This window comes from Bos grunniens, chromosome 28, assembly GCF_055505025.1.
Source record: "Bos grunniens cultivar Pamir isolate PY7600 chromosome 28, Bosgru_T2T1.0, whole genome shotgun sequence".
Taxonomy (NCBI): Eukaryota; Metazoa; Chordata; class Mammalia; order Artiodactyla; family Bovidae; genus Bos; species Bos grunniens.
The window spans coordinates 36,817,133-36,836,815 of record NC_141192.1 but is presented as its reverse complement, the minus strand read 5'-3'; the positions used below and the strand labels follow the sequence as shown (position 1 = coordinate 36,836,815).

General features: G+C 45.8%; 1 protein-coding gene across 1 annotated transcript in view; it reads left to right on the top strand.

The window, feature by feature from the left end:
• ACTN2 (actinin alpha 2) overlaps positions 1-19,683 on the top strand; it is a 78,907-nt gene that overhangs the window by 39,749 nt on the left and 19,475 nt on the right. Inside the window, exons 5-12 of the mRNA XM_086382796.1 lie at positions 616-703; positions 2,241-2,319; positions 5,692-5,773; positions 9,773-9,858; positions 11,476-11,568; positions 13,405-13,635; positions 15,987-16,134; positions 17,989-18,139. Of these exons, the coding sequence (XP_086238922.1) occupies positions 616-703; positions 2,241-2,319; positions 5,692-5,773; positions 9,773-9,858; positions 11,476-11,568; positions 13,405-13,635; positions 15,987-16,134; positions 17,989-18,139 (958 nt within the window). The remainder of the gene's footprint in view (positions 1-615; positions 704-2,240; positions 2,320-5,691; positions 5,774-9,772; positions 9,859-11,475; positions 11,569-13,404; positions 13,636-15,986; positions 16,135-17,988; positions 18,140-19,683) is intronic.

Below are 19,683 nucleotides of genomic sequence, written 5' to 3'. Positions count from 1 at the left end.
TTTTTTTTTCCACCTTGGTCAGAACCCCAGTGGCCAAACGTGGAATTTGCCAATAAAAACCTTTAAGTATTTTTAAATCACTGAGGGAATATAGAAGGGAATACATTTCAGACACAGTGGCCTCTCTGAATTCCATTTACTTAAGAATATACATTTTAAATGAGATCATTGACAGGTGGTGTGTATTTGTTAGTCGCTCAGTCGTGTCCGACTCTTCGAGACCCTGTGGACTGTAGCCCCCAGGCTCCTCCGTCCATGGGATTCTCGAGGCAAGAATACTGGAGTGGGTTGCAATGACAATGACAGGTTAGTTAAGTTATAAATTACACACATTAAAAAAATTTTTTTTTCATCAGAAAGGCAAGTTACCAGTACCCGTGATGTCTGGATTGGTATTCATTATGTCATACCTTGTTGTTGCTTCTGTATTATCCCTTTTAAGCCCCTTCAAGGGGCATCAGAAGTCAGTCCCTGGGAAGAGGCTTCCAGCCCCTCTCCTCTTGCAGAGGTGATGTCTTTGGTGATGGGCCCTCTAGGAAGTCTCTTTTAACAAATGACAAGAACTTGGGTGAGTGACGGGTGAGGGTGAACTCTTTCTCTTGGCTATCATTACAGAAACCTCTGCCAAAGAAGGCCTGCTACTTTGGTGTCAAAGGAAGACCGCTCCTTATAGAAATGTGAACATTCAGAACTTCCATACCAGGTGAGCAACCAGGGCCCTGGGGTCCTTATATGCCCTCTGGAATATGAGTGGACAGGGAGAACAGTGTTTATTTATTTCAGTGTCTCTTCCTGTCTGTGGGGCGTTTTCTGTATGTAGTAGAACTCAGGCTCTGGACTGATTGATGCTTAGGGTCCCACTGGGGAAAACATTGGATTCAGGCTAGGGAGACTGGTATGGTTTGTGAGCATCATGCAGGGATACGGCAGGGATGGCTTCTCAGGGACAAGGGGAGATTGAACTAGGGTCTGCATATCCCATGTACGAGGTCCACCCTGTCCCTCTTGTCTGCAGTGCCCAGAAGATGCTTCATCAGTCAGCTTTGTAGGCTGGGATTGGAGAAAAATAGAAAAGGCCTGTTTGAAAAACTATAGGGAGCTGAATGAAGGAGATCCAGAAATAATGTGAGAGCATGATTTCTGTCCCTTGTTTCGGTCTGTCCTTTCTCGTGTCCATCTTTTGCCGGGTGTTTATGTTTTCTGCCTTTGTGTGATAGGGATACCCGTGAATGTAAATGGGTCCCTAGCCCCCATAGATCAGAGAAAAGAAATGAAGGATACAGATGAGCCCCCAGGAGGGGAGGCTCATCTAGGGAGATAAGTATTATTAGGTGTCCTGAGTGCACACAGGTGAGGAGGAGCCTTGCTGTTCGTACAACAAGCTGTCAGGATGAGAGGACCTGGAAGGCTGGGACCTGCTGGGTGAATGTCAGAAGCCCAGTCTGGCCTTCCACTTACCTTCTTTTCTTCCTCTGGCCCAAAATGGGCCTGAGCCCTTCAACAGTGTAGCTCCTGGGGTCTCCTTCTTCCCCACCCTTCAAGGCACAGGACTCCCGCTCCTGGTCTTCAGTGAACCTGTCACCAGGGAGCTCATAGCCTGAGGGTGCCTGGGAACACAGTGGTGTCTTTAAGTCCTTCAAGTGCTTATGCGTCATTGCCTTAAAACAAACAAACAAATAAAGCAATAATAGAAAAGAACCCTATGAAGAAGGATAGGGGAGAGTGTAGGATTTCGGAGCGTACTAAGGAGCGTGCTCTTGGAGGAAAGTGTGTCCTGGGCGTTTCAGGGTGGACCGTCCTGGTGTCTGTCTGTTGGGCCGACTCCAGCGACTTGGAGGAGAGAGAAAGGAGGGAGCCAGACCTGCCAGATCCTGAGTGGCAAGAGGAGCATCGGTGGGGGAACATCTTCCCTCCGTCCCTGCTGGTTCTCCCAGCACAGAACTGACCAGCACAGCAGAAGCGCAGCAGGGAGGGAGTCCCAGGCAAGGCTGAGCCTGAAGCCGTAGATGGAATCAAAACTAGTATAAGGGGTGGCAGTCCTTGGCAGACCCCAGGAGAGAGATGAGTGTTCCCAGGGAAGGGGCCACAGCGTCACTGGGTGGGGGAGCGAGGGAGGTACCTGGGGCTCTGGGTCCCAAGTTCCAGGCCAACGTATGACCAAGGGCAGCCCCTTGCTGCTGCTGCCGCCGCCTCTCCATTAACCCGAGTTCCTGTTCCTCCCGACTGTGACTGTCGTGCAGCTGGAAAGATGGCCTTGGACTCTGTGCGCTCATCCACAGACACCGGCCCGACCTCATTGACTACTCAAAGCTGAACAAGGTCATTTGGGGGGCCTGGCATGCTGTGTCCACCCTGCCCCCAGCATGTCGTCTGAGACTGAGCCCGTCGGCCCTGAACTCACACCAACACCCAGGCTGCTGCCAGTATGCCCTCCCGGCCAGCCCGGCGAGGGGTGAGGACAGGAAGGGTGGCCGGGAGAGTGCTCACTTGTCATTTTAGGGCAGGACATGACCCAGAGCCAAGTCACCATTTTGGCCCACATTACGATGTTTGTTGTATTGGTTTGATTTACTATGAAAGCTTTATGTATGTTTCTTAGAGATTTTACATTCCCAGATTGAAAATATGGGAAGTGAAGTATCTATTTGGGGAAGGAGATGCAGATACCCCAAACCTTGTATTTAAATTCCTTTTATCTTTTCTGAAGGATTTAGTTGCTGACCTATTTATTCAGAGTTGATTAATTTGTTTCTCACACAAGAGATGCTTCATAATTACCTTGCTATTGATGTAAGGTGTTAGTTGCACCCTTAGAAAAGAGGTTTGGGGAATTTTTGTTCTTCTCTTTTCAAAAAATTCAGCTTACGGAAGTTCTTTTTTTTTTTTTTTTCAGCTTAGGAAAGTTTCATTCTCCCTTTAAGCTTAAGCTTTTATTGCGCTTAAGTTTCAAATAGTCTGAATTCTTTCTTTAAAATAGTTTGCACATGTGATCTGTGATGGAAAAAAGAAATCCTGCCCCCTTCTAAATCTTGCAATGGACAGTCTATCTGCCCAGTAATAAGGCCATGTAAAGACTTAAGATGCCCCATGACCATTCCTGCCAGGGCGTCGGGCACATTTCCCCCGGCTGCTGGTGTGCTTGGCTGGCCGTGCACCTCGAGTTGCTGTGTTTGGTGTGGAATCTGGTCTTTGCTGCATGCTTCTCTCATGGTGTGACCCGTGGAGGGGGGCGTGGAAGAGTGTGCTGGCTTTGGCCACCTTGCAGTTGTCACATGCTCACCACCCTCCCCCTGACCTGTCTTCACTGACCATGGGGCAGCACATGAAAAATGCACTTGTGTCCTGAAGGTGAGAACTGTGGGCCTCAAGTGGAAGACTGCCAAAGGGAATGGGCAGCCAGAGTTTTTCAACTTCCCCAAGTGTGTGTTCTCATCCCAGAGTTATTCTGAAACCTAGAGACAGTGTATATTTTTTTCAGTTACTGTTTAGCTTATTTGCAAAATGAAGGAATTATACTAAATAGACCTAACTTCATTAGCCATTTATAAGGGTCAGTTTTTAGTGTTCAGTCGCTCAGTCGTGTCCGACTGTTTGCAGCCCCATAGACTGTAGCCTGCCAGGCTCCTCTGCCTACCAGGCTCCTCTGTCCATGGAATTTTGCAGGCAAGAATACTAGAGTAGTTTGCCATTTCCATTACTCCAGGAGGTCTTCCCAACCATGGGCTTGAACCTGAGTCTCTTGTGTCTCCTGCCTTAGCAGGTGGATTCTTTACCATTAACGCCACCTGGGAAGTTTTTATTACAAAAGGTCAATAGACATGTGGTAATTGGCCACCTATGATCAGTAAAAAAATGATAATAATTAACAGTACCAGTTAATACTTTGATAAGCTCTAGATTAGGCACTTAATAAGTATATATGTTTATTATATATGTATTAGTATGTGTCATACATCTGGGTTTTACTGTTAATATTAATACATATATTTTATGTATATTATACAAGGGCTTCCCTGGTGGCTCAGCAATAAAGAATCTGCCTCCAGTGCAGGAGACACGGGTTCAGTCCCTGGGTGGGGAAGATCCCCTGGAGGAGGGCATGGCAACCCACTCCAGTATTCTTGCCAGGAAAATCCTGTGGACAGAGGATCCTGGTGGGCTATGGTCCATGGAGTCGCAAAGAGTCAGACACAACTGAAGCGACAGAGCATGCCTGCATGTACATGCGCAATTAGTCTTTCAGTCTTCATAATGCACAGTAAGCTGTGTAATGTAACATGCCTGTAAAGTTGGTACTCTTATTATCTCAGATTTACAGGTGAAGAAGAGGAGAATTTTGTAATCTGCCCAGGGTCACATACCAGTAGCTGAGCCGAGAAAACACTTAATTGCCATGTTTTATGTCAAGTCACATTCTAAGTGAGATACCATTCACAAAGTCTCTGAATTATTACTTTGTTTTTAATGCTGAAATTTTTCTTCTGTGTTAAGAACAAAAAGAAACTTTTACTCATCTATTTGGCTTTACAAAATTTGCATAAAATGTGCAGCTAAGACTCCCCTTATTATATGGCTGCTTTTAATAAAAGGATTATATGCTTTGTGAAGACAACACGGAATTGAAAAAACGTTTTGCCTGAAATGATAGTGAACTCTGAGAGGCCAGGAGGCTTGCTTTGGTTTCTTCCTTGAGCACTGAACGTCTTTGAAGCCTGCATGTTTTAAATGTTTCACCATATCAAAGTGATTGTTCTCATTGCAAAACACTGCAGCTTCTGAAATGTTTAAATGGCTTTGATGATAAAGTTCGTTATAGTCATCTCTGGACTAACATTACTTCTCATTTTGATTTTTCTGTATTATATACTCCCCCACCCCATTTCAGATTCACAATACTTAATCTCTTTAGAAGATAAAAAGAAGAAATATTAAATACATCTTTTAATTTTTCAGTATTTCAGTTAAAAACATCTGGTTAAATATGCTTTGTTATGTTACATATATATTTAACCAGTTTTACTGTGGATGACAAACACAGTCGTAAGAACAAAAATTTCTTCACAGTTTTCATTTACAATATTGTTTCTATAGTTTCTTTAATAATTTGATTTTTAAAATTTAATATTCTGCAAACCGAACTTTGGCTCTTTGTAGCCATGTTGTAACAATCTTTAGTGATCTAAAAGTTTCACCTAAACAGGCTAAAAGCAGAATTTTCTTGTATTTAAAACATAAATAAATGTAAAGTTAGTGTTGTACTAATGAATATTCTCCATGACCACCTTCCAGATCTGGGAAAAATGTATGTTTCATGCTTCCTTTTGGAATCATCTAAATTTTTGTTATCAAGAGTTGGAAATAAATGCCAAAGTATCCAGGACATTTTGTTTTTTTTTTCCCATTCATGAGAAGATATTTCACAACTTTCCTCCCAGCCACACAGTATCTGTTCTCTCAGACTTTTGGCTCACATTTTATAAAGTGTGCATGGATTGAGTAATTTTTATGTTATTTTTGATGTTTCTCTAAATGTTTGAAGTGTTTGGGAAAAGATAAGAAAGAAAATCTTATACTATTGTGGTTATGTATGGATGGGAAAGTTTCATCCCCAAAATGAGGCATATAAAAAAAATTCATTAAGTGCTGTTCAAAAAACATGTTAAAAAGCTGGTTATATTCTTTTCCATGCAGGATGACCCAATAGGAAATATCAACCTGGCCATGGAAATAGCAGAGAAGCACCTGGATATTCCCAAAATGTTGGATGCAGAAGGTGAGATGAAAATTGTGTTTACTGACTTACAGAAAATCTGTGGGCTCCCTATGTTACGGCCACACGTGGGGACTTGTAAAGTGTATAGCTAGGTTACATCTGAAGCCCTAGGGTCCCTTGGAAGTTTCTGTCATTGGCCTCATAATTAATAGAATATTTCATGTGTAGCTAGTTCAAAGTTATTTTTTAGAATCCTATTCAAAAGCAAGCCAGCAAGACTGTAGTGAAAGGACTTGGTAAAAGGTTCAACTTTGGCAAAGAAACGGAATGCTTTGGTTTGTGATTTTCAATGGAAAGCTTCCTATCTTAATTTAATTTTTTAAACAACATAAGGTTGCTTCTTTTTTGAACTACATAGGCAGAAATTTAACAAATAACTCTCCTTAAGCTTTAAGACTCCACAAGGAAAAACAATCCTTCCCACTAGAAGTTATGGAATCACAATGTAGACAATAGAACAGTTAGCCATCGTGTGCCTCTCAGATTTTCATGTCTCATCTTTAATTTGTTCGAGTTAAATTTAGTTTCGTTAGAGCTGGAACCTTTCAATATGTTGCAGCTTAGCAGCCCTCATGCTGGGGACTGGTTTCAGAACTTTTCCTGCCCTTTTTGTGAGATGAGTTTGTGTGAGTTTTGCCCTGGCACAGCATTGGAAGTGCATATACATGGACATCATTCACTTATTTCATTTCACTTATGCATGAATCACTTCTCACTCAGCAGATGCTTGATGAGCACCCACCATATACAAGACCCTGGAGATGCTGCAGATGACGAGATATATAAGGCAGGGCCCAGCCCTCAAGGAATTTATATTCCTGTGCTTGTTGTGAATCGTACTATTCTCTGTTGGTTTGTTGCTTCTGCTAATTAGCATTGTTGGGGGAAAACGAAGAGCTTGGTTCTGGTCAGTTGTCATTCTTCTGTTCTTCCTTATTTTTGGTGACTGTATCACGGCTGCCCTAACAAAATACCACGAAGTAGGTGACTTGAAACAACAGAAATTTATTCTCTCTTAGTTCTGTAAACTGTAACTCTGAAATCACGGTGTTGGCAGGGCCGTTCTCCCTCCGGAGTCTGTGGAGGAGGACCTCTTCTTGTTCTTCCAGCTTCTAGAAGCCGCAGGTGTTCTTCAGCTCCTTTTAGCATTGCTCCAGTCTCTTGACTGTCTTTACATGGCCATCTTCCCTCTGCATCTGTTTCTATGCCTTTTCCCTCTTCCTAAAGGATACCGGTCACCGTGGATTAAGGGTGCGTCTTTCTCCAGCATGACCTCATCTTGATCACATCTGCAAAGATCTACTTCTAATAAGGTTGCATTCACAGGTACCAGGAAGCAGGACTCCACCTGTCATTTTGAGGGCCACAGTGTAACCCATTCAGTGATCTGTCAGTGAATAGTCTAATTTTGCCTGTTTGTTAATGGCCATTTTATCAAACACCTGTAATACTGGATGTTGAACACACTTGAATACATTCTTTGGAATCTACTTATGGTTTTTCACAAACTCATTAGAGGGAGAAAGGCAATGAAACAATGAAGTCTCAATGTACAAGAAGTACCTTTTTCTTCTTGTCCATCCATCTTCTGACCTACGTTTACATTTGGGTGCTCTGGCCTTTAAACTTTACGTGCAGTAAATACCTATGCAGAGTTTACCACTTGAATGAACCGCTAGGATACTGAAGAGAGGAAAAAACAAGTGACGGTAAATTCATTTTTTCCTTCACTGATGCCTCCCTGACTTCTGACAGTGGAGGGTGAGCTTGGAATTACCCTGTTACTCTGGCAGGCTGGTCATCCTCTTGCTCCTGGCTCTCCTTTATTCTGAGTCCTGGTCTGGGCGTATCTTCTGCTTATCCTGAGGACATGGGATATGTTGGCACTCTGTTCATTTCCTGCTCCTCTGTGACATCATTGCCTCTTAATATTTTTCCTTTTTTGTTTTGTTTTTAATGGTTCAGAAAAACGCTTATGTATGATATTATTTTCTTTGCAGAGTAGTTTCTGTAAGAGTCTTCTGGCAAAAGAGTTATGAGCTTGAGTGGCTTGGGTCGGGGGCGTGCGGTGGTGTAACCAGCTCCCCAGCAGATCTTCCCCCACCGTTAATTATCCTCTGTGTGTTTGCCACCTGCGTCTGGACTCACCATCCCCACAGCTTCGTAGTAACATGTTCCTCCCTCTGTCACTCTTTCATTGTAATGTCTTAAATACCAGTTTACTCCCCTCAGATCGTTAATCGCTTTGGCAAATCCTTTGACCTTTCTTCTTGTCATTTGTGATGGTCTCTGAACTCTAAATGGAGTAGCTAATTGGGCTACCCAGCCATGAACCTATAATAAAAACTGGTGAGATTCTTTCCCGTCTTAAGTACCTTCCACACTTTTAAAAAAGCTGTGAAAGTTGTTTCTCTATGTTCCTGCCTCCAGTGAGCACCAGCTGTAGATTTTTCGGTGCTCGTGGTCTGTGTGGACCTGCCGGAGGCCTCTGGGTGACCCCGGGACACCCCATCTGTCCAGAGGGAGGGGGCACCATTATGTGCACTCAGTGGAATTCTGGAGTTCCCACTCCAGGCATGGATGGGACTTACTTGCTTGTTTAGGGCTCTTCTGAGCTGGCCGTGCCCTTCTCTCTGGCGGTTCTTAGAAGTGCACACAGAGTAAGGAACTTGCAAATGTGACTTCTTTGATTTGAGCCAAAGTTTGAACATCAGAAGTATGTGGGCAAGGGGGAAGATTCAAGACTTTGGCCTCTCTGAAAGGCCTGCTGCTGTTGGAACATCCTAGCAGTTTACCTTCTTTTTTCCACACGGGTTTAGTATATGCTGCCAGACCTGGTGAGAGAGCCATCATGACTTATGTCTCCTGTTACTATCATGCTTTTGCCGGTGCGCAGAAGGTGAGGATGTGAAACATAAGTCGCCACTCACCTCTTACCTTCTGTGTCTTGACTTTTTTCTCCAGTTGTTTTTCTCTCCCCCATCCCTCAACTCCTCGGAGTAAGGAGATCCATCTGGTTCCAAAGAAGCAGTCATTTGTTTTTTTCAGTCTGTTTTTCTTTGAAACGTACTGTTTATGCAGTAAGTAGTATGCCATTCATGTTCATTTTCTAGAAGGTTCCATGCTGTCCCACAAGCCCATATCCTATTGATATCCTCTGGAAATCCGATGACGAGCTTTCACCTTGGGGAATTACACAACACCTTTTTTAACTGCATTCTGTCAGTGACTGAACTGAGTCTCAAGCTAGAAATGGGGTGGCCAAGGTGAGAAAGGAAGAGTGTATGTTCCTGTGGTTCTGTTTTCTCTCTTCCTGGTGGTTGTCTTGGCAGCTCCTACATATGGTGGCGAGAGTCATAGTAAGAAGTTCAAGTCATGTATGCCCTTCTTTGTAGAAGTTCTGTTACTCTGGGTGGTTTCTATCAATCGCATGGTAAGTACGTATAGAAGGATTAGAAAATGTGCTGTCTTCAGTGAACTTCATCCCCGTTTAAGTGAGGGCTGTGCACAGAGCAGAAAGCCAAGGATTATGAGGGAGGGGAGGGGAAGTGGTGGCCACGATGGGGCCAGAGAGGTCTACATGTCCTCCTGCATCTTGCAAAGGGACAGATGTGAGATGGCTGCTCACAGCCAAAATGGCAGATGACATGATCCACTTAAAAGGCAGGATCCCACAGGTCCTTAGGAAGTGGGAACCAACTCTAATAGGCAGCAGCCGGGTTCCCATAGGAATACCTTGCCTGCACTTAAAAAAAAAAAAAACCCACCCAGGGTGGGAGAGAAACCCTCATTTTGACGATGTAAAAAGAAACGTGCTGGTTGAAAGCATTGTGTTCACGAGCGTTCAGTTCTGCACGGCCTTCCTAAAGGTCGGGATGGTGGGCCCAAAAAACGCAGAAAGTCAAATGTAAACCAGTTTGTTCTTCCCTTTGTTCACCCTGGTTTCTGCTCTTCATCTGTGTGTATGTCTGTTCTCTGTGTTATTTTTCCCTCCCTCAGACATTGTGAACACTCCCAAGCCCGATGAAAGAGCTATCATGACATACGTTTCCTGCTTCTACCATGCTTTCGCGGGCGCGGAGCAGGTATTTAACCCTCGTCTATCCGGTTGCCGTGCTGCCCTGTGCATTGGTTTCAGTTACGTGTCTACGTGTGCACGCGAGCACATGCGTGCATGCCTGGGTGTGTGTCCAAGCACTTCACATCTTACCTGGGACTCTTTCTGAGTGTTTTGTAATGACCTAACTTGGCAAGTTCCAAACTGTGAATGCTTTTTTACTTAATAGCTTTACCTTTCAAGTTCTTGAAGTGTTCTTAGTTCTCTGTCCTTCTAAGATATTGCTCACATTTCACTAGTCAATTGTGGGAAATACTCATGCTTTAGGAAAAGCAAGAGCCATGAAAATTGGGCTGCACTGATTGAGCGGTGAAGAGGGATTTGACCAGGAGGAGTGGACACCTTTCCAGGGCCCATTTTTATTAATAGTTCTCTTCTACCTGGATGCTCTTCACTATTCAGTGACCTGTTCAAACATCTTGCAAGATGAATATTAATGTAACTGAAATAGTGAAAAGATAACAGTGTTAAAACCTCAAAAAAAATGCATGCTCCTTAACCAACAGCCTGAGGGACATCACAGGTAGGTGTCCCTCCGTTTTCTCCCTGGTCCCCTGTTTTTGCCTCCTGCCTGTTCCCGTATCTCTACTTGCAGTGTTCTTATAGATGGGGGTGGACAAGGGATGTATTATTTCTATGATCTCTATAACTCTATAAGACCGTCTCCAGAAAATGGTAGTAATTGGAAATTGGCCCCTATGAGGGTTTCAGAAGCAAGACTTGGGACGAGGCAGGAGGGCTGGAAGCCAGATGGGTCTCATGGTCATGGTTTAAGGTACTTGGTCACTCCTAGCTCAAGCTCCCCACAGAAGGACAATAGAAAATTACTAATACCACAACAGCTACTCAGGTGGATTAAACAAAGTCTTAAAGCAGGTTCTGTTCCGAGAAAGGATCCCAGCTAACACATTCTATGTGTTCATTTTGGGAAAAGAAGGGCTTCTGTGAGCTCAGGGGAATGACAGATGTATTTAGAACCCAGTCCTCTCTGCTTTGATATCTAATGTGATTGGAGAGTTCCTGCCCTGTAGTTTTGAGGTCGGTTAGAGCAGCAGGCTCCAACCTTTTTGGCACCAGGGGCCGATTTCAGGGAAGACAGTTTTTCCATGGACCAGGGTAGGGGATGGTTTCGGGATGATTCAAATGCATTACATTTACTGTGCACTTTATTTCTATTCTTATTACATCAGCTCCACCTCAGATCATCAGGCATTAGATCCCGGAAGTTGGGGACCCCTGGGAGGGCTCAGGTGGACGCCCAGGGACCAGAGATTTTTGTTTCTGCGACCCATCGATTTCTGTTACTAACTTGTTTGATGTTCCACAAAGCTCATGTTTTCAACTAACGCTAATCTTCCTGTTATTCCCTACAGTATATTCACCTTGCTGTGTAAGTCTGTATGAAACTGTCCTAAAGGAATGCAATGACCCATAGTGTGCAAGAGCCATATCCTCAGGCTTACCCCACCAGAACCTAGAAGCTGCACCATTTACAGCACATGCCACCCCTGCCCTGCCGCCTTCCCCCTTGTGTATGCACGTCCCTGTCGACAGAGCCGTCCTGTTTACCTATTGTGTTTTACAGGCTGAGACAGCGGCTAACAGGATATGTAAGGTTCTTGCTGTGAATCAAGAGAATGAGAGGCTGATGGAAGAATATGAGAGGCTAGCGAGTGAGGTAAAGGAAACGGGTCCCCGCGGTCTTGTCCATTCCCTCCCTGAGGGTGAGAAACAGAGGGTGAACACGGATTGTCAAGTGTTTTGTTTTGTTTTTTTTTTCTTTGCATTTTTCATCTCAGGTAGACTAAAGTAGGAAACTCCACTAGCTCTCAGGAATTGTTCATCTTATAGCAGCTTAATTATTGGCACTAAGATCATGCTGCAGGTTGTTCTAAGCACTGCAGGGCATGGAGGTAGTTTGCATGTTAGAAGCTCTGCACCTCCGGGGTTGGACTCCCCTAGATGACACTGCGTTCCTTGTTTTTTTCCTGCTTCATTGGCTTCTGACATCACATTGGATGCACTCCGTATTCAGGATCCCGGCTCCACGCAGTGACTTAGGATCTAAGGAACATGTACAATCCATAGTGAGATGACAGAGGCTCAGCCCTGTGTATGTATTTAAATATCAAATATCTAGAGGGAACCTGGTGGAGGCAGAGCTGGTAGAGCCCTCCGTCCAAGACATTTGAGCATGAGTTTCCAGGATGCCTTTTTACAGCTCTTCAGTCAGATTCTTGGTTAGAGTAGCACTTTCCACGCTGCTCTTCTTTTTGTTCTTATTATAGTGTAAATATTAACTAAGCAGGACCGGAGAAGCCAGGTGGCTTAGTGGTAAAGAATCCACATGCCAGTGCAGGAGATGCAGGAGACTCAAGTTCGATGCCTGGGTCGGGAAGATTCCCTGCAGAAGGACATGGCAACCTACTCTAGTATTCTTGCCTGGAGAATCCCATGGACAGAGGAGCCTAGCAGGCTATAGTCCATGGGGTTGCAAAGAGTTGGCCATAACCGAGTATGCATGCAACCAAAGCAAAGCAGGACCAGGCTGAGGTCCACAGCCACCTCCTCTCTGGATTGAACTCAGCCACAGTGACAGTAGCAGAGAACAAGTCATGTTTGCTGTGAGTTACTCGGGCTCATACTTGGCCTGTCCTGGGTAAAGCATCGGAACACTTGGAATCAATTTTCCCAAGTAGTTGTATGTATTAGTCCAAGCTGATGATGCTGTTTTTACTTTGTACTGTTGTGGGAAAATTCCATTTGCAGCATCATTTAATGCCAGTGATCCAGCTTCAGGGTTGAAGTATGACCAGGACCAAAGGACAGATGCTCCTCAGTGATGATAGCCTTCATTGTCTTACTTGGTCCTTTATTCATCCTCTTCAGATAGACTGTGCAGGGCGTTTGTAAGGCCTTGGTGGTAATTCAAGAGAACGGGGCATCCTTCATTCTTGGGATTCATTGCCATTTCCACCTTCATCCTGTGGATTTCCTTGAAAGTTAGCTATTAAAATACACTTTGGCATTGAGTCAGTTCCAGATTTACAGTGCTTTTGTGTAGTAAATAGACCCATTAGATTTGAGCCGATTGAAACTAGAAATACATTTTAAGTTAAACCCAGTCCTTTCCTGATTTTATTCCACCACGTGAAGTTTTTGGTTGTTTTTTTTTTTTTTCATTTGAAAGCTCCATCCAGCATTTGTCTGCTCATGTCTGGTCCCCAAGTTTCCTGTAAATGTCTCATTTTTGTAAAACATGCCTTGTGCTGACTCTGAGTTTTCAACCTGTACACTTGGGCAAGGGTGAGTGGCCCTGGGTGGGGACTGAAGTCTCCATTTGTGTCCTCCTTACAGATGGGGCTGTTACAGACTTCTATAATCTCAGGAGCTTTTGGTCAACCCATTCCCAATTGTTAGATGCCTCTGTTTTATAACTGGGGGTCAGTTTGCTGTTTTTTTCAGCAGTTTTTATGTGTGTGTGTGTGTGTGTGTGTGTGTGTTTTGGGAGCAGCTTTTGGAATGGATTCGGCGCACGATCCCCTGGCTCGAGAACCGGACTCCTGAGAAGACCATGCAGGCCATGCAGAAGAAGCTGGAGGACTTCCGGGATTATCGCCGGAAGCACAAGCCTCCCAAGGTGCAGGAGAAGTGCCAGCTGGAGATCAACTTCAACACCCTGCAGACCAAGCTGAGGATCAGCAACCGGCCGGCCTTCATGCCCTCCGAGGGCAAGATGGTGTCGGTGAGTAGCCCCTTGGCCCTGGGGGCACCCTGCTCTTTTTTTTCATAAAGTCCCTCCTCTGATTTGCCGCTGAGAGGAGGCACTGACTATAATTTTGACCCTGTGGCCACTTCCTTCTGGATATTTTCTCTCTGCCATCATGCAATTCTTGCCTCTCCCTGCTGTTGGTGCCTCACACAGAGCAGGCCTCTCACAGACACCTGGTGATGGTGTCCCTCCCTCCCCTCCCCGCCTCTGGGTGGACTGGCGTCTCCATCACATACCTCTGTTCCCTCCTGTTACCACCTCCCCGTTTCACCTTCTCCAGGCCTCAGTCCTACATTTACCTCCCTCTCTGCATATTGGTTTCTCCCACTCTGCTGAATCTTTCCCATCCGCATTAGGAAGCAGTCTAGAATCTACCAGACAAAAATGAAAACCTATGACTCCACATCTCCCCACAGCAGCTGTCCTGTTTCTCAGCTCCCTTTGCAGCAGGATATCCAGAGAGAATTCTTTATGGTCCTTAGCTTTGGTTCCTTCCTCTTCCTTTACTTCTTTTACTCTTCAACCTGCAGTAAGTAATCTGGCTTCCATCCCCACCTACATGGAGACTGTTCTGTTCAAAGTCAGCACGATCCATGTTGACAACCCAGTGGTCCCTTCTGTTTTCATGTTTTCTGTTGCTGTGACCATGGCTTCCTTGAAACTCCTTCCACTCTTGAACTTAGCTGAGTTCCTCCTGCCTGACCACCGAGTCCTTCCAGGCACTGCTCACAGCTTTGCTTCCTCCCCCGAGGCTATAGGTAGATGGTTTCTGGGTCAAGGGTTCCTGACTTTCTCCTCTGTCTTGACACCTGCAAGTGAACTCATCCAGGCTTGGGGCTTTAATTACCAGCTATAATGGCAATGTCTCCCAAATTTGACATCTCCAGCTCTGATTTCTGCCCCAGTTCCAGATTCATATGTCCACTTGGATGTCTCAAAACCTAACATCCAGGAGTCCTTCTGCAGTGAGCTCTGTCTGAGTAAATGGCATCACTGACCCCTAAGTTACTAAAGCCCCAGACCCAGGTGTCATCTCAGATCCTCCCATTCTGTCACTTTCTTGTATCTGGTTCCTCAGCAAGTTCCCCTGGCTCGGGATCATACCTTGAACCTGAGCCCTTCTCTCGACCTCTGTTGCTGTTGCCTGTGCTAAGCCACCAGTGCTTCTCTTTGGACGCTGCAGTAACTTTCTCACTTGCTTTTCTTGTTCTTTTCCCCCTAAAATGCATTCTCTACATAGCAGCTGCCATCATCTTTTAAAAAAATTTTTTTCCTGTGGCATGCCAGCTCAGGTGCCCTGTGGCATGTGGGATCGCATAGTTCCCCAACCAGGAGTCAAACCCACATCCCCTGCATTGAGTCTTAACCCCTGGGCTACCAGGGAAGTCCCCATCTTTTTAAAACATAAATCACAGTATGTCTCCTTTCTTCTCAAAACCCTCCAGTGACTTTCTAAAATATCTAGAATAAGATCCAGATCCCTTTTCTGGGATCTGACGTGGTCCGACCCCCACCCCGCCCTGCTGACCTCATCTCCGGCTGCTCTGCCCCTCAGCCATCTATGGACACACCACCTGCTGTGGCCCTTCCCAAGCCCAGAGTGCACCCCTTCCACAGGCCTTTAGCTCATCCCTCCTTTCATCATGAACTTGGCTTTCCCATCCCTGAGGTCTCGACTCAAATGCCAGCTCCTCAGAGGCGTCTCCGCTCAGTAACCCGCCTAAAGGAACCGCTCTCACATGCCCTCATCAGTGTCACTTGACTGTGAGTTGTTTTTCCTTAGCAGCACATCACTGTCGGAAATAGGAGTTTTGCTTGTTTAATTCCTTATTTGTTGTCTTTCTCCCCACCCCCCACCACAGTCATGAAAACTACACGGGGGCCCTGGGAACTTTACAGGTGCTGTCCACTCTTATACCAAAGGTTCCCACAGCGCCTGCACATGTGTGATGTCCAGGAACCAGTTGACGGCTGGTAGAGCCCAGTCTCTGAGTCATTTTGGGGCTGAGTCATTCTGGGGCTTCAGCTTCTAGTAGCCAGAAAATTAAAGTGTGTAAACCTTTGTCCACATCTGGAGAAGCATTTGATATCTGTTCACTGATGAGAAGGGCCATCTTAGTCCAAAAAGTCCAAAAGGTGATAATGAAGATGTTTAGAAGCCAAAACATGGGGATGGTTATTTGGGGTGGGTGGGGAGTACAGAGGGCGAAGGAAGGACAAGAAGGCACCCAGGAAAATGCCGCTGACATCACAGAGGGGATCGGAGGGGAGCCCGGGGGGCCAGAACATAACGGATGTGCCGTGCTTGTCGCCAACCATCCCAGGACATTGCGGGCGCCTGGCAGCGGCTGGAGCAGGCGGAGAAGGGCTACGAGGAGTGGCTGCTGAACGAGATCCGGAGGCTGGAGCGCGTGGAGCACCTGGCTGAGAAGTTCCGGCAGAAGGCATCCACGCATGAAACCTGGGCGTACGGTGAGTCCTTGGGGCATGGTGGGCTCCTGGAAAATCGGGGTTGAGTTGCGGACAGAGCCGTGCATGTGTGCAGTGACCACTGTCCCTGGAGCCTGTGGCCCTGTAGGCAGCTGCCCTCGCCCCTTTCTGGTTTGCTGTCCCAGGTCCTAGGGTACTTCAGGAGATGGGTATGGGGAATTTCCTGGCAGTCTAGCGGTTAGGACTCCATGCTTTCATTGTTGTGGCCCAGGTTCAATCCCAGGTCAGGGAACTGAGATCCAGCAAGCTGTACTGTGCAGCCAAAAACAAAAAAGTAGAGATGAAGATGGATGTTTTTACCAAACAGGACTCATAGTACATTCTTCCCACACTTAACTACACAGCTAGGCCTCGTCCTCCTTAAGGCCCAGCCTCCTCCTGACTCACCCTACTTTCCTCTGTCTGATTCCACAATCATCTGTTTATTCCCTAACTGTGGGTCAGACAGCCCTGGCCCAGAAACTAGCTTCTGCAGATAGAAGTTTTATTAAATGCTACAAAAGCAACAAAATTTCCCACTTAGAAAATCTGCTTGCAAGGAAAGAACACAAGGTATGGTTTTCTGTCTTCCCAATGCTCTTGTTTCACTTAGATTCATCTGCTCCTTTCAGGCCTCACAGGCATACCTGTTTGCATGGCTGTGATGCTGTGCTTGTGCTATCGTTTTGACTCTGCGCTCTTTGCTGAGGTAGAAGAACAGAACATCCCCTCGTGACATGATCATCTATTTTGAGAAAGGACAGGGAGGTTTCCCTCATCCTTTGGGTTCCTTTTGCTGTCGTACTGCTTGACTGTCCATGTTGCACAGCAAGACGGTCACACAGATGTGCAGCCAGGCAGGTTGGCCTCCTAGCACTGACACCTCCCAACTGTGCACCCTGCATGCTTCTTACCTCTCAGGGCCTCAGTGTCCTCTGCAAAGTGGGGTAACAGTCGTCCCTCCTTCACAGGGTTTTTGTGAAGATTTAATGAGTTCGTATTTATAAGGTATTTCAGTTGGCATTTGGCACATAGTGCTGTGTTGTCATCATTCAGTATGTGAACATTTGCTTTCCATGTCTAGCTTTGTGGAATTACATTCTTAAAGGTCATCAACCAGGGAATAAAAATGGGTCCAGTTATAACCACAGAACTTGCTTGACTTAAGAAATATTTGTGGCGAAACAGTTTCAGAGAGAAATTTTTCTGTTGTTATTAGAAAAAAAATCACAGGCTGCATTTAATCTCAGTAAAAAATAAAGTTTTCAAACAAGCAGAATCGGGCTAAGATGGTTGAACCCATGGGCAGACAAGTAAGAGTACACGTGTTTTGTCTAATAATCCCAGATAATGTTCATGGGCTAGTAATTACTAGCTTAACTGAGCATCACAAGGAAGTCAGGTACTTCTTTAGGAATAACACAGACTTGTTGTTTAGAACGTGCTCAGTGTGCTTTCCGGGCTTCCCACTCACCTGGCAGTGCAGGAGACTTAAGAGATGGAGGTTCTATTTCTGGGTCGGGAAGATCCCCTGGGAGAGGGCACAGCAACCCATTCCAGTATTCTTTCCCGGAGAATTCCATGGCCAGAGAAGGCTTCAGGCTACAGTCCCTAGAGTCGCAAAGAGTCAGACATGACTGAAGTGACTTAGCATGCACGCAGTGTGCGTTCCACCGTTCCAGAACACACAGGGGCTCAAGGCCTCCTTAGCAGAGTGACAGCCTGAATTCTAGCTGAGATATTATCTCTGCCTCTTCAGGGCTGTCCTTCTTTCTCCCTTCTCTTGGTTTTCTGAAATGACCCAGGACTTTGCAAAGAGGCCAAAGCCCTCACACTCCCTTGCTGCAACCATTGCAGGCAAAGAGCAGATCTTGCTGCAGAAGGATTACGAGTCGTCAACCCTGACGGAAGTGCGGGCTCTGCTGCGGAAGCACGAGGCCTTCGAGAGCGACCTGGCTGCACACCAGGACCGTGTGGAGCAGATTGCCGCCATCGCCCAGGAGCTCAAGTACGTGCTGCCTGCGGGCGCCGCCGCTGACATTGAGCCCTGGGTCCCACCAAGGACCCTACAGAGAGCTTCCCCAGGCATTCCCAGGGAGGGGGCCGTGGGGGCCCGCCTTTCCTGTCCTTTCCTAAATGTTGATCCAAGCCAGAGGATGCTGTGATGGGATTGGTCCTGGTTTTTTTTTTTTTTTCTTTTTTCCTAAGCTTTTTATTTTGTATTGGGTTTTTTTTCCCCCCTCAACTGTATATTTTGTATTGGGGTATCAGGGCTTCCCTGGTGGCTCACACAGTAAAGAATCTGCCTGCAATGTAGGAGATCCCTGGGTCAGGAAGATCCCCTGGAGAAGGGAATGGCTACCCACTCAGTATTCTTGGCCTGAAGAATTCCATGGACAGAGGAGCCTGAAGGGCTACGGGTTCGCAAAGAGTCGAACACAACTGAGCGACAAGACTTTCACTTTCAGATAGCCAATTAACTGTGTTGTGGTAGTTTCAGGTGAACAGCAAAGAAACTCAGCCATACATATACATGCATCCATTTTCCCCCAGACTCCCCTCCCATCCAGGCTGCCACATAACATTGAACCATTGTGCTATATGGCAGGTCTTTGTTGGTTATCCATTTTAAATATAGTTCGGTGTACATGTCCATCCCAAACTTTTAACTCTCCCTTTCCCCCATCCTCCCCCCACCCGGCCACCATAAGTTCATTCTTTAAATCTGTGAATCTGTTTCTGTTTGGTAAGTAAGTTCATTTATATCATTTCTTTTTAGATTCCATCTATAAGGGATGTTATAGGATATTTCTCCTTCCCTGTCTGACTTCCTTCACTCAGTTTGACACTCTCTAGATCCATCCATGTTGCTGCAAATGGCATTATTTCATTCTTTTTCATGGCTGAGTCACAGTCCGGGTCCTATTTTTTTTTTCCTTAAAGAGTGACACTGACTTTTGTGCTGGTCCTTTGGTTTTGGTAGCGTCCCTGTGTCCATCCATCGGGCAGAGCACCCTCACGCCCTGCACAGGCAGCTCCACTTCCAAGAGGATGAGAAACGAGCACTCGGGATGGGAGCATGGCTTGCAAAGGGGGCCTCACCCAGGCCTGGGTGCATGAGATGCTCCATATTACCCCCCGCCCGTGAAACCAAAGACCAAGATGCCTCCAAAGGAAGAGATATTAAGGCACCACTTTCCTTTGTCATCAAATAAGTGCCGTTTCATTTTCATGCTCTTTATTTTATGGGAGGAGCTAGCATGAGGTTGAGGCCAGGGTAGTTCAAGCCCTGGTGGGTGTTGTAGGTCCCACTGATCCAGACGCTGCCTCTGGCTGTGGCCATCCTTCCAGAGAGGGGCTGCTCTGTTGTTCCTAAGCCTTTTTTTTTTTAAGATCCTTGCTCCTTTTCATAAATACAGAATTCCATTCCCTACTTCTCTATCCCTCATTATTACCACTGATAGATCTGTACACTTTTTAGAGCTTGTCACATAATGATAACTTTAAACAACCAATAGTAAATGTTTTTTATGATAATGTTACATTTTAAGA